This window comes from Podarcis pityusensis, assembly GCF_964106645.2.
Source record: "Podarcis pityusensis genome assembly, chromosome: 15".
Lineage (NCBI taxonomy): Eukaryota > Metazoa > Chordata > Lepidosauria > Squamata > Lacertidae > Podarcis > Podarcis pityusensis.
Window position 1 is genome coordinate 44,002,822 of NC_138040.1, and position 13,187 is coordinate 44,016,008.

General features: G+C 45.2%; 1 protein-coding gene across 1 annotated transcript in view; it reads left to right on the top strand.

Annotated features, from left to right (window-relative positions):
- Positions 1 to 13,187, top strand: part of PHYHIP (phytanoyl-CoA 2-hydroxylase interacting protein) — a 53,252-nt gene that overhangs the window by 27,101 nt on the left and 12,964 nt on the right. Inside the window, exons 2-3 of the mRNA XM_080982607.1 lie at positions 5,728 to 5,911; positions 11,650 to 11,824. Coding sequence (XP_080838733.1) covers positions 5,747 to 5,911; positions 11,650 to 11,824 — 340 coding nt within the window. The 5' untranslated portion in view covers positions 5,728 to 5,746. The remainder of the gene's footprint in view (positions 1 to 5,727; positions 5,912 to 11,649; positions 11,825 to 13,187) is intronic.

Consider the following 13,187-nt stretch of genomic DNA (forward strand, 5'->3'; position numbering starts at 1 on the left):
CTGTGGCAGAGCAGACAAACTCTTCCTGCATCCTCAATTCAGACAGACGTTTTGCTCAACTGAGGGGTGTTCAGATATAGCTTTTTTAAGGTGCTGTTTTGAGAACATCATTTCCTTAGCAAACATGTGCGCTGTCATATGTATTCTGCCCTGGTCAAACTAGTTTGGCTAGGATTTGGGTAGTGATTCAAGCTGTACTGTATAATACTGGGATTAGCCCCTGAGTATGTCTAGTTGTTTGTGTGTGTTTTGGTATGCCTGTTATTGGAACCCACAGAATAGTATATATGATTCGTTTAATAGACCTTTCTCCACCCCATGCCCAGAGTAGATTTAAACCATGTTTACATTCTTTTTTATCAAGACAATGTGCATATTTACCGCTGTGTGTGTGTGTGTGTAAAAAAAAGTAAAAGTGTGAAGTCTTTTTTAAATTAAAGAGTGAAATTAACTAGAGCACAAACAGCATGCATTTTGGTCTAATCAATTTAACCACCTCACTAATCTGTACAGAACTAGGGAAAGCATCTACAGTTTGGAACAAGGCAGGAATGGTCCAGACCCTTTCCTTCCTGTAAACATATCCCAGTTGGCTGGGTTTCCCAGCGTCTTGCTGCCAGTTACTGCCTGAGCACACTGACTAATTACTACTTTTTCCTCAGACTGAGCCCTAGCTTGTTTTATTGAATGAACACAACTCTCCAGGTGGGGGTGGCAAGCCACATGTGATTGAATTTGAGAACTTCTCCCAGCAACTTCCCCCCTCCACCCAGAAGGTAGGAGCTTCATGAGACGGATGCATTTGCCAGGCCTGTTAGCTCATTTCTAAAAAGAGGTGCCAAGGCTCAAGCCAAACCCCCAGATGGGACAACGGAGGCCATGAGGCAGACCCTCCAAGTGTCCCTGTTTTCCAGGGACAGTCCTGGATTTACAGAAGCCGCCCTGGTTTCTGTTTGACCCCAGAATGTCCCACTTCCTTAGGACATCCCTGTTTTCATCAGAAAAATGTTGGAGGGTATGGAGTTATCCGACATCTGAAGGCAGCTCTGTATAGGGAAGTTGTTTTTTATGTTTAATGTTTTTATGTTTAATGTTTTATTATATTTTTATATATGTTGAAAGCCACCCAGAGTGGCTGGGACAACCCAGTCAGATGGGTGGGGTATAAATAGTAAAATAATAGTAACAACAACAACAATAGATTTAGGATGTCCCTATTTTCATTGGCAAAATGTTGGAGGGTATGCATAAGGTTGTATTTGCAAGCTTATTACCTGTAAAGTTGCATCCTATTGGTATGTCATCCAACAGCCACTGACCTGCCCCTCTCCCACCTGGGTTTGTAGGCCTTCTTACAGGAAACTGACATTGTTGAGCCTTTTAGCTTCTCGTGTGTGTTGTGGAAATGGTGTTTTGTTGCTTTTGCTTTGTTAATAGCTTTGGTACTCTTGAGCTCCCATGATACAAGAGAGTGAACAGCAGGTTCCTCTTGTTCATAGCCATTATCTGAGTTCTCCTTTAATGGGTTTAACCTTTTAAAACCTTGCCTCCAGACTAATGAGATTACTTTCTTTAAACAGGACGGGACTCCTGTGCCCTTAGCAGCAGCGTAACAGGCAGAAATCATCAAGTGAAACTGGATCTGGCATGAAAATTTCAATGATGGCAAAACTATCACTTGTTGATTTATGATAGGGGTAACCAGTTTACCTGCCGGATGTTTAGAACTACAACTCCCATGGGCCCCAGCCAGTATGGTCAATGCTCAAGAATTATGGGAGTTGAAGTTCTAAACATCTGGAGGGCCCCTGATGGGCTACCCCTGATTCATGGCCACTATGAGGCTGTTAAGGGCACTGGAGCTCAGCAGTGGGAAAGTTGAGGTAACTCACAAGAGTCTCATTTATCCCCACAATACCTTGTGAGGCTTCCTACTATTACTCACATTTTAGAATAGAATCATTGTGGCTGAGTAAAAGAGATTTGCCCAAAGGCTATCCTGTGTGTTTATGTCTGAATTTGGCATAGACCTGATTTAATTCTCCCAGGGTCCACTATAAAAACTTCACAGTGACTCGTAAGCGTTTTTCTCTTAGCTGTCAAGTAGCAATTAACTCTTCATCTGTCTGTCTGTCAGAAGCCTGTTGCAACCGGAGATTCATGCTGTAGCTTTGAAATGACCAGTTAGGCAGCAGAGACAGCTCCCCCTCCTGTTCCTCCCAGTTCTGCCATCTACCTCTATTCCTTCCTTGTGACTATCTCCAGGGGTATACCAAGCAGGGGAAAGAGAGGGGCAGGTGGAAGAAGCAATAACTTTGGCATCTCTTGGTCAGCTGGCAAGTTGTTAAAGTCACAACATGAATCTCCCAGTTCAGACAACTCTGGCAACTCTGTGTTTTTTGTCTGCAGGCGTTTTGGCTAACATTCTTTATAGGCCCCTATTTCATTTGGCAAACACTGAAGGTGAGAGTACACACACACACACACACACACACACACGAGTTATGCTTGTACATGTCTGGAATCAACTTCCACCCTTGGCAAGCTATTAGAATAAATCATAAAACAATCCATTTGTAAGCACATAAGAGACAATTGGATAATAAGCAGCCAACATGGATTACTTAAGGACAAATCATGCCAAACCTGATTTCCTTCTTTGAAAAGGCAACTGGTTTGGTGTGTAATTTAAGCACAGAGGTTTTGTAAAGTATCTTAGACATTGACATAATAAAATTCGGGCATGCATAGCTCAGTTGGTTAAGAGCATGGTGCTGATAATACCAGGGTTGCAGGTTCGATCCTCTGATGGGACAGCTGCATATTCCTGCATTGCACGGGTTGGACTAGATGATCCTCAGGGTTCCCTCCAACTCTACAATTCTGTGATTCAATGATTGCTCCAGCCCTTATGCTGTTGTGTCCTAAGCATGTGTATTTAGAAATGGCCCACTCTGTAACTGGGCTTAGGATTGCAGCCTTGAGTTGGCTTTCTGGCTCGCAACCTGGAGAGCTCTTTTGCCGTAAACATCCCCATAGTTATGAAGGAAGATGCGGTTGGTGCCTTCGGGATGTAGGAAGATTTGTACCAAGTTAGACCATTGTTCCATCCAGCTCAGTAGTGCCTACACTGACTAGCAGTGCCCCCCCCCCCCGGGTTCCAGAGAGAAGATGCTGGGTATGCCATCTGGGACCTTTGGTATGAAAAACACATGTTGTGCCACTGGGCAACAGCAGCCCTTTCCTGCCTGGCTCAGGCTTCCCCAGTGCTACCACCCACCCTCTGCCTGCCTGCCTGCCTGCCGAGGGTCCTGCTTGTTCTAGTGAGCGGGCGCCTTGGGGCTTGGAGAAGGTGGACGGTTCTTCTCCCACATGACAGCCCTAATACTGTAAAGTCCTATCAGTTTCAATTGGGAGAGCGACAACTCTCCCAAGGCCAGTACTCTGCTCCCTCTCTTGCACAGTTGCTCTGGCTAAGACCAGAGACCTCTTTGGTCACACAATGCATTGCTCCCCCAAATGCTGCTGCCAGTGAAACTCCTGGGTGCATTAAAAGGCAGCACAGCATCTGAACAAACCCTAAAGAAAGGCTGTGCTGATATGTGTTGTCTTTGGCTTCCTTCTAGGGAAGTGACATAGTGCCCTCCTGATGTAGACTACAGCTCCCATCATCCCTGGCCATGGGCTGTGATGGGAGTAATAGTTCTAAACATCTGGAGGAGCATATGTGCCCCATCCCTGCTGTTTCCTAATGGCCACCAAGTTGTACAAGTGCCAATTCTTATGTAGCCAAAACAGCAGCAGGCACCCACAGGAAAGAAGTTTCAGCAGCTTTTTCCTTAAAGCCACCGAAAAAATGCTAATCTAGGGAATCTTGCCATTGCATTGGGTTGCATCATGTGCTTTCTTTCTGCTGCCCCAGGTGGTAGGAAACTTCAGGGGCCAGTTTGAAGAGGGCCTTTCCTTCTCCTTCTAAGGAGAGAAAGACTACCCGAGACTTGTGGCATTTTAGTCATCTTTGTTGCTTGAGTAGGAAAGGCAGGGGCAGCAGGCAAGCAGGCTGAGTAGTAACAGAAATCTTTCAAGTACAAGGAGGCAGGGGGGCTGAGTAGCTACTAGCAGCAACCAGCCTCCTTGCTTACTGATCTTCTAGTCCTCTGTAACCACCAAAGCAGCATCTTTACTTGTTTTGCCTGTGCATACAAGGGTCACAAATGCAGTGCACAAACTCACGTTGCACACCTCATTTTTGTGACAAGCATTACAGAATTATAGTTATACAGCCTGTTTCTCCACACTCACGGGTTTGGACAACACAGGTGGATGCATGCGTGACTGTGCATTAGCTGTGCACCAATTTTACACCAAGCACGTGTGATTTATGTGAGTAATAGCAACACTTATTCTAAAAAAGAAAAGAAGCATAGCTGCAGCATTGTCCAAATTGTATCACTCTCCAGCTTGTTTGCACAGTGGTGTTAAGCCAAACTGCCTTATATGAAATGGAAAACAGATTTCATACTCTGCAAGACAGGATTACTTCACCCTCCACACCAAATTATATGGAGATGCCTATGTGGTGCTTCCTCTGTATGCCTCTTACATGCCTGCACATGCGTTTCCCTCCCTACCTGAGCTTCCCCTTTGTTCTGCCTCAAAACAAAAATGCCCCCCTTCCTTCTGAGCCTGTTGGCCGTGAGCCCCTTCCCTCCCTAGCACCATCTGCTCTGAATCTGTCCCTTCCGATGCTTGCCATGTACTCTCTGAGCACTGACATCTGCAAGGAGCCGTCTGCTCTGTCAAGGCTTTGTGTGGGATGACACCCGCTCTTCAGATGGCTCCATGGTTGCAGAAAGAATTAATTAGACACAGGAGGGAGAGTGGGGTAGTTGGGGTAGAACCGGTAACTATAGGGTCCCTGTCTGGAGGTAAGGATTGTTTGGGGAAGGGCTCATAGCTCTGTGGTTGATACAGGTGGAAAAGAAAGTCAATTAAGTTCACATTTAAAGGTGGATCTGCCTAATTCACACTTTTTGAACCACTATGTGAACTAAAGCACCACCGTTCTTTAAGATTTGTGCTGCTCTGAATTGTGCAGTGCATTTCTTCCACCAAGAAATGTGTACAAAGGAGTCCATTCTAAGGTGGTGTGCGTTAAAATGCATATATAGGACAAAATAACATACAAAATGCTTTATATTAAGGGAAATATAAATATCACAAATAAATCTCAGGCAGCATTTCATACAAAAAACTGTGTATATTGGGATAAATTGTTGATGATAAAGTGCTGATGAATTTAAAAGATTCTATAAAAGAAAATTGCAAACTGTCAAGGAGAACAGAATTTAAGATTGGGAAAATGAGGAACAGAGACAAAAACTGAAGTGGACTGATTTGCCATCCCTAGTGGGAAAGGTTTGCTTTGCATGCAAAAGGTTGCAGTTACAGCTAGAGGGTTCCAGGTTGAATAATGTCTTTCTGCATCAGAAGGGGATTCTGACAGCCCAAGGCAGCTTATGAGGCCTTCTCCATCTTCAGAACATTTGGTAAGGAGGGTGACTGCACCAGTGGCAAGCAGCCTCAAGACACCTCGTCCTTGTGCCAGTGTGAACCCCTTCCCAGGGTTCCAGGGTATTCTGGCCACACCCAGCTGGACCTTGGTTGCTGCAAATCTCCCCCCTTGAGCACCCATCTTTCACTGTCTTTTGTCTGTTCCAACCATAGGAGCCGAACTGGCCGGATCATGGAGTTGCTGTCCACCCCACACAGCATTGAGATCAACAACATCACCTGTGACTCATTCCGGATCTCCTGGGCCATGGATGTTGGAGACTTAGACAGAGTCACTCACTACTTCATTGACCTGAACAAAAAAGAGAACAAGAACTCCAACAAATTCAAGCACCGGGTGAGCTGTTACAATGGGCTGCCTTGGTGTTCAGCAGGGGTGAAGCAGAAGAACCTGTGGACCTTCAGATGTTGTTGGACTACAACTTCCATCATCTCTGGCCATTGGCCATGTTGTCGGGTTGATGGGAGTGGAAGTCCAGCAGCATCTGAGGAAGGCCGCAGGTTCCTCATCCCTAGCATACAGGGTGGGGCAAGACATGCTCTCTACATCTCTACTAGCAATCCCTTCAGCCAATAAAAAGCATTGCCCCTTTGCTTCAGTTGCACACAGACTTAGATCCTTGTTGGCAGCTGTTGATTACCAACCACTAGGGGTGAGCAATGAGATGCCCTCCTGATGGGCTAGATTGTATGTTCTGTGGTTGCACAGCCCACAGTCGGTTCTAATGGGAGCAGTGGTCCAACACATACAAGGCAAGGGCACTAGGCAGCCTACCGCCGGTGCTCCATGCTGTGGCTGCCTCTATATTTGTGAACCTACCAATGCTTCTGATAATAACCAGATCTTTCACTTGGAAGGCTTTGGGCATTGCTCTGCGGAAAGCAAACTAGTTCAGTGGTAATTTTTTTTCTCCAGGGAAGCCTGGGAACAAAGGCTTTCTCTTACTATAAAACAGAGATGGGCGAGTAGCTTTAAAAGCTGTTTGAGGTGTAGGGGTGTGTGTGTGACACCCTCACAATGAGAACACTTAAAAAGTATGTTTCTGAACAGAGGCTGCAGAGTCGTGAAATGAATTACTCACATCTTTCTCCCTCTGAAATGGAGTCACTAATTTGGATGCTGTTTAACAGGTTGGTTGGTTGGTTGGTTGCTATGACAATGCTACTTAATGTTTAACATTAATTTACACACACACACACACACACACACACACACACACACACTACCCTTTCTGTGAGAAGGTTTTCTCCCCTCCCTTTTGCTGCCGTCTCCTGACTCTTCCACATTTGCTGTTGCCACAGAAACAGCCTTGCTCCGCAGAGGACCCCCGGTGGCCTGCTGGCTGGTGTGACCATGTTCTCCCTTACTAACAAATATTTTTAAAGCACTTGCTCTGTTCATTGGGCTATTCCAACTACATTGAAAGAGGATGGGTTTTTTAAAACCCTTTGTCAGTTTCTGCCTAGGCCTAGGGTTTGTTATGGGCATGGGTAGGCAAACTAAGGCCCGGGGGCTGGATCCGGCCCAATCTCCTTCTCAATCCGGCCTGCGGATGGTCCTGGAATCAGTGTGTTTTTACATGAGTAGAATGTGTCCTTTTATTTAAAATGCATCTCTGGGTTATTTGTGGGGCATAGGAATTCATTCATTCTCCTCCCCCCAATATAGTCCGGCCCCCCACAAGGTCTGAGGGACAGTGGACTGGCCTCCTGCTGAAAAAGTTTGCTGACCCTGGTTATGGGTGCTGAGAGTTCTTAGGAGACCCCCCCCCCCATTCCTCCCACAGAGATACAATTCCCAGAGTTCCCTGGGGAGCGGGATTGATTGTTAAAGCACCTTGGGAACTGTAGCTCTTGGAGGGAAATAGAGATGTTCTAACAGCTCTCAGAACCTATAACAAACTACAGTTCCCAGGATTCTTTGGGGGGGGAAGCCATGAATGTTTAAAATGGCATGATAGTGCCTTAAATGTTCTAGCGTGGATGCTGGTAAAAGGCCATGCCATTTCAGGTCAAAGGTGGAGACTCACATGACCAAATGTTCATTCATATAAAAAGGAGCCTGTCTAAGAGGAGGCTAGGAAAGAACTTTCCACTTGGCAAGGGGTCCTCAAGGATTTTGTTCAGTCTGCATTTCCCCAAGCTGTTATCCAGATCAGAATGCGGTTATCCTTTGGGTTTTGCAGTTCTTTTAATTTTGCATGACAATGTGTAGAAAAACATTCAGTTTAGATTAAAATGAAAGCATACGAAAAAGCAAGGTATTTGAAAAGATATGTACAAAATTATGCAAACAGGAGCAGATTTGCCTAACTCTTACGGTTTTATTTATTTATTTATTTATTTGACAGGATTTACATACTGCTTAATCAACTAAACCTCTAAGCAGTTTGCATAAAATATAAAATAATATATTAAAATTACTCATAAAATCAGATGCTAAAAACAAGTTAACCTTTCCTCCCCCCCAATATAAGTAAAATCAGAAGTTTTAAAAATAAACATGAAAAAGGCATATTAAAATGCTTGTCAAATTTATGTCTGGGTAGGCATTCTTAAACAAATAAGTTTTTAACAGGTGCTAAAAACAGTACAGTAAAAGCACTTTTCTAATGATGTTTTGTTAACCACTTAGAAGACACCTGGGCATTAAGTAGTAGTGGTGGTAGTAGTAGTAGTAGTAGAAATCATCATCATCATCATCATCATCATCACTATGTGGTTGCTTCTTAAAGAAATATTATTTTCATCATCATCACCATCAGTGGGCAGGGAGTTCCATGTGGAAATGGAACAGGCTTATGAAAGAAAACATGCGCAGCTTACAGAGGTGGGAAATAGACTGACTAGTCCATTCGTATCCCTGATATGCTATATACAGGAATGTATTTTATTTGGCATGGAGACATAGGGGCTTATGTGAGCCCCCCATAATCCGAAGTGGTATGAGCTGGATGCAGGTTTAGCAACTCAGCAAGAGCCGGGTCCTGGGATGAGGGTGGAGAGGCAATAGTCGGACCTCACTACAGTGTTACATTTTGAAACCTGAGTATACAGCAACCATATTAGTCATTTTAAAACTTAAACAAACTGAGGTGAGTACACAGGGAATGCAGTGCTAGTAAAATGCTGCTGTATTTCACAGAAACATACTGCCCTGTTCATCAATAATTACTGATAGCAATAAATATTGCAGTGTTCCACAGTAACCAAGTACTATTTTAATGAATGTTATAGTTCTCCACACTTAATTTATACTGTGCCTTTTCTTCTGCGAGCACTGTAAGCAAAAAGCCTCTCAACATCCATCATCCATCTTTTTATGGCACCTAGGACGGCCATTCTTCAGTGTTTCAAACAAGACTTTGATGCACATTGATGTAGAGGCTGGAATGTTGTGCTCAAAAGATTTTTGAAACATTTAGAGAAAATGTACTTTTACACCACATAGTAAACACATAAGGAGGGTTGCAGCATATTGTCAGTTAACAAGTTAGATTAATTTTTTAAAAACTTTTTGATTGATTAAAAATTTGCCCCCATTAATCAGACAGCAGATATTTAAAAAAACTTGTTAATTCTCACACAAAGGCAAGATCACTCACCCCCCAACCTGGCTGTTAGGTGTTCAATGGCTGGCAGGTGCCATCAGGCATCAAAAGCTGTTGAGTGCCCATCAAAGTAATGTCTTCAGCTGAACAAAAGACTAGAGCCATAGCTCTTAAACTGTGGGGCAGCTGTGACATTTTGGGACAAATAGGACCCTAAAGCAGGTGGAAACTTCTCTGCATTCCAGCCAAGATGCAGGTCGTGTTTTGAATGGCTCTGGCCGGGGACTTCACAGATCCATGTGGGATTTATGGGAGCTTGCTGCACCCTCATTGCCCCATCATCTCGCATATGATTTTAGAAGAACAGTGCTTAGGAAGAGCTGCCAGTTTCTTCTTACAATGTTTCTCAGCCCGTTGTTTTAGGAAAGCATCATCGATAACCTTTTCTGTTCACCTTCTAGTGCTAGAGTGGGACTTTTATTATCTAGAGTCCCTTGCACCCTGGGCAAGGAGCTGTATCAAACAGTAATGGGCAGCAGCCAATAAACCCACAAAATACCACCAAAGCAGGTGTGGGGAACCACTGGCCCTCCAGATGTTACTGACCTACAACTCCCATCATCCCTTACCATTGTCTGTAGTTGCTGTGCCTGATGGGAGCTGTAGTTCAACATTATCTGGCGAGCTTAGACAAATGGGGAGAAGAATAAGGTAGAGCCCTGCTGGCTATAGAGAGACCCCATCTTCTGAGCATGGCCTCTGAGCATAGGTTCTGCTGAACATAGGAAACTGTTAGATCTGGCCATTACTCTGATTGGCAGCATCTCTCTTGGGTTTCTGGCACAGAGGTCTTCCACACTCCCTGCTTTTTGGTCCTTTTAGCTGGAGATGCTTCAGGGATTGAACCTGGGTCAGTCATGCAAGGTATGTGCTCTCTCGTGATCACACTTCACCAAAGATCTTAACACGCAGGCACTTTTATAGGGCAGCAAGCAGCCCCTTTGCTTTCCTGCTCCAGGGTTTGGAAAGAAACTGGTAGCACTGGCCAATTATTACCAGTTCTACCTCTCCCAGTTAATAACCTGGCTGTCATCAGGGCCATAGCTAGGGGGTGGTGAGGTGGGCCCCCGCCAGGGGCGCAAGTGAGGGGGCGCGCGCACAAAATTGGCTTAGAAATATGTCCATAAATATGTCTATAAATAAAAATATTGATTATTGCCTCATAAGAAAAGGTTTTTAATAGAGGGTGAATTGAATGGGGGGGGGTTGGAGGAGAGGCGGAAAGAAGAGCTAATTTGTCCATGGCTGGGGGACACACTCTGGACAGTTTTCCCAGGGGTGCAAGATCACCTAGCTACAGCTCTGGCTGTCATTCCCTGCATCATTTCCAGTTTGCAAACAATCTGTACAGACAAGCCTCCCCGTCTAATGCAATGCATAGAGAAATGCATCAGGATTAAAGGTTCCTGAATTAGAAGACCTTTAATGGTGGGAAAGAGGGCCTTCTCCAGGGTGAATTTTTAAAAATCTGCTCTTGCCTGTTAATAGACTATTATTATTTTTTAAAATTATGCCAAGGATTCCAAATGATGAATTAATCTGATTGTTCCTAACATAACATGCAACTGAGTGGCATCTTGTACCTTGTTCCAGTAATGAATAAACAGGCTCAACTTCCTGCACAAATGAGTCATGTTGTTGTTTTCCCTCTGCCTTAGTCTTATAATATAAATTTAAATTATATATTTGTCTTCCACATCCTGAGATCTCAGAATAAAGGGCACTCTGTACGTATTTTAAATAAACAAAAAGTGGAGGAAAAGTTCTGCTGAAAGGCAGGTTGCCCCCCCCCCATGCCTTCACCTGCGCAGCTTTGCGGGACTGCCAGCTGTGAGCTGCAGAGCACCCTCTTGGCTTGCATGAGATAATGGGGAGGCCCAACAGTGCTAGCCAGTGTCCTGCATGGACTGAGGTAGCACCCTAAAAACATGGTTGTCAAATCCTCTGCTTTGCCCAGGTTCTTTGCTGCAGCCACACAGAACTTTCATGGCAGACAAGCAGATACGGGAAGGTAGAAAAATTGGGAAGTAGACTGTTTGGAGAGTGCACTAGTCTATAAAGCCAGGAGTGGGTTGGTGCAGGATGCACAAGGGTTATCTTATTTTGTGGACCAGCCTTTGTCAACTTTTGGCCATCTAGATGCTTTGGACTGTAACTCCCATCAGCCCCAGTCAGTTCAGTTGGAGTTGGGATGACTGATGGGAGTTGTAGTCCAAGGCATCTGGAGGGCAAAGGTTGGCAAAGGCTGCCATAGATCAAAGGATGGAGCACAGCCTTTTATCAGGCCAGGAGTATGTAACTTCCCATCTGTGGCCAATCCAGAATTAAAGCAAGAAACCTTGGCCTCTCCCTTCTCCTGATGGTACCTAGGGTGGTGGCGCCTGGGCCCAGCCATTTCCCAGGAAACTCCAGGCCCCAAATCTAGTTTGATTCCTGACGCGGCTTGATTCTTTTCTTTGGGCAGGATGTCCCTACCAAGCTAGTGGCCAAGGCAGTTGCTCTGCCCATGACTGTGAGGGGTCATTGGTTTCTGAGTCCCAGGACGGAGTACAGCGTGGCCGTGCAGACGGCAGTGAAGCAGAGTGACGGAGAGTACCTGGTGTCTGGATGGAGCGAGACCATTGAATTCTGCACAGGAGGTGAGTGTTCAGCAGAAGCCTTGAGCCTTGGCAGTCCTATTCTTGAGAGCACCCAGAGATGCACTTAGTATGTACTAGAACCATAATAGCCAACACGTCACACTCCAGATGTTTTAGAAGACAACTCCCATCAGCCTCAGCTAACATAAGTAAATGGTCAGGGTTGGTGGAAATTGTGGTTGTAAACATCTGGAGCAGGGGTGGGTAACCTCTTCTGGCCAGAGGGCTAGATCTTTATCTCCTCCACCCTGGGCAGAGCCGCCCACCTGTCAATCGCCTGACAACATCATGACATCCGCTGATCCACGTTCCAATTGTTGGGACTTCAAAGTGAACCAACAGCCCTTAGTAAACATATTTGTGTGTTTAAGAGACCCCCCTCCACTATTTTTCCTTCAAAGATTTGAAGGAGCTCAGAGGTTGGGAGCATGCTCCCATTTGCCTTCCAGCTGATGGGCAGGTGGGAAGACACCTTCAAATGCCCTCTCCACCTTCTCCTTCAAAGTTCCATGGAGCATGCTGCTCCCGCCATCACCTGGGGTGCGGGGTGGGGTGGCTTTCTGTAAATGGCCTTGTGGGCCAAACAGAGAGGCCTAGGGGCCAGCTTTGGTCTGCAGGCTGGAGGTTCCTCACCCCGATCTGGAGGTTACCATGTTGCTAGAAAGTGTGCTCTTTTTGTTGCAGCCCTCTGACTCAGTTACCAACTAGACAAGTGCCAGGTAGATTGATGTTTAGGTGCCTGTTGAAGGCCCCTTTGCTTTAAGAAGGCTTTCCCGGAAGTTTGAACCAGTAATGTTAAGGACTATTGATTGCAAAACTGCAGAAAGACTGTCATTCATTTCAATGAAAATTAAATTATTGAATTTGTATCCTGCCATATTTTATGTTATTTTGTCTTACTAAACACTACTTAAGTAGCTTGGGTTGCAAAGCAGCTTATAAATCAGCAGCTAAATAAAATACATGCTAGAATCAGAGAATAATAGAACTGCAGAATCATAGAATTATAAAGTTGGAAGGAACTGCCAGGCTCATCTAGTCCAGCCTCCTGCAAGGCAGGAGTCACAGCTAAAGAATCCCTACGAGATGGCTGTCCTGCCTCTGCTGAAAAGCCTCCCGGAAGGAGGCCGGGCAAAGGGCTGCCTTGTGCAGCGGATCTTTTGCGCTAGAGGTGCTAAGGCAGGGCAGGGGGCCTCACTCACGGAGACAGCAGCCCCCAGAGCTGCTCTCTTCTGGAAAACCTGCTGACCTCGATGGCAACGTCTTGGAGTCACGGCCACAGGGAGGCCTCTTTCATATACCTCAGACACCTTGACATTTTTGTTCTTATTGTTAAAAGGGAAGCTTCTGACTTTTATGGGTG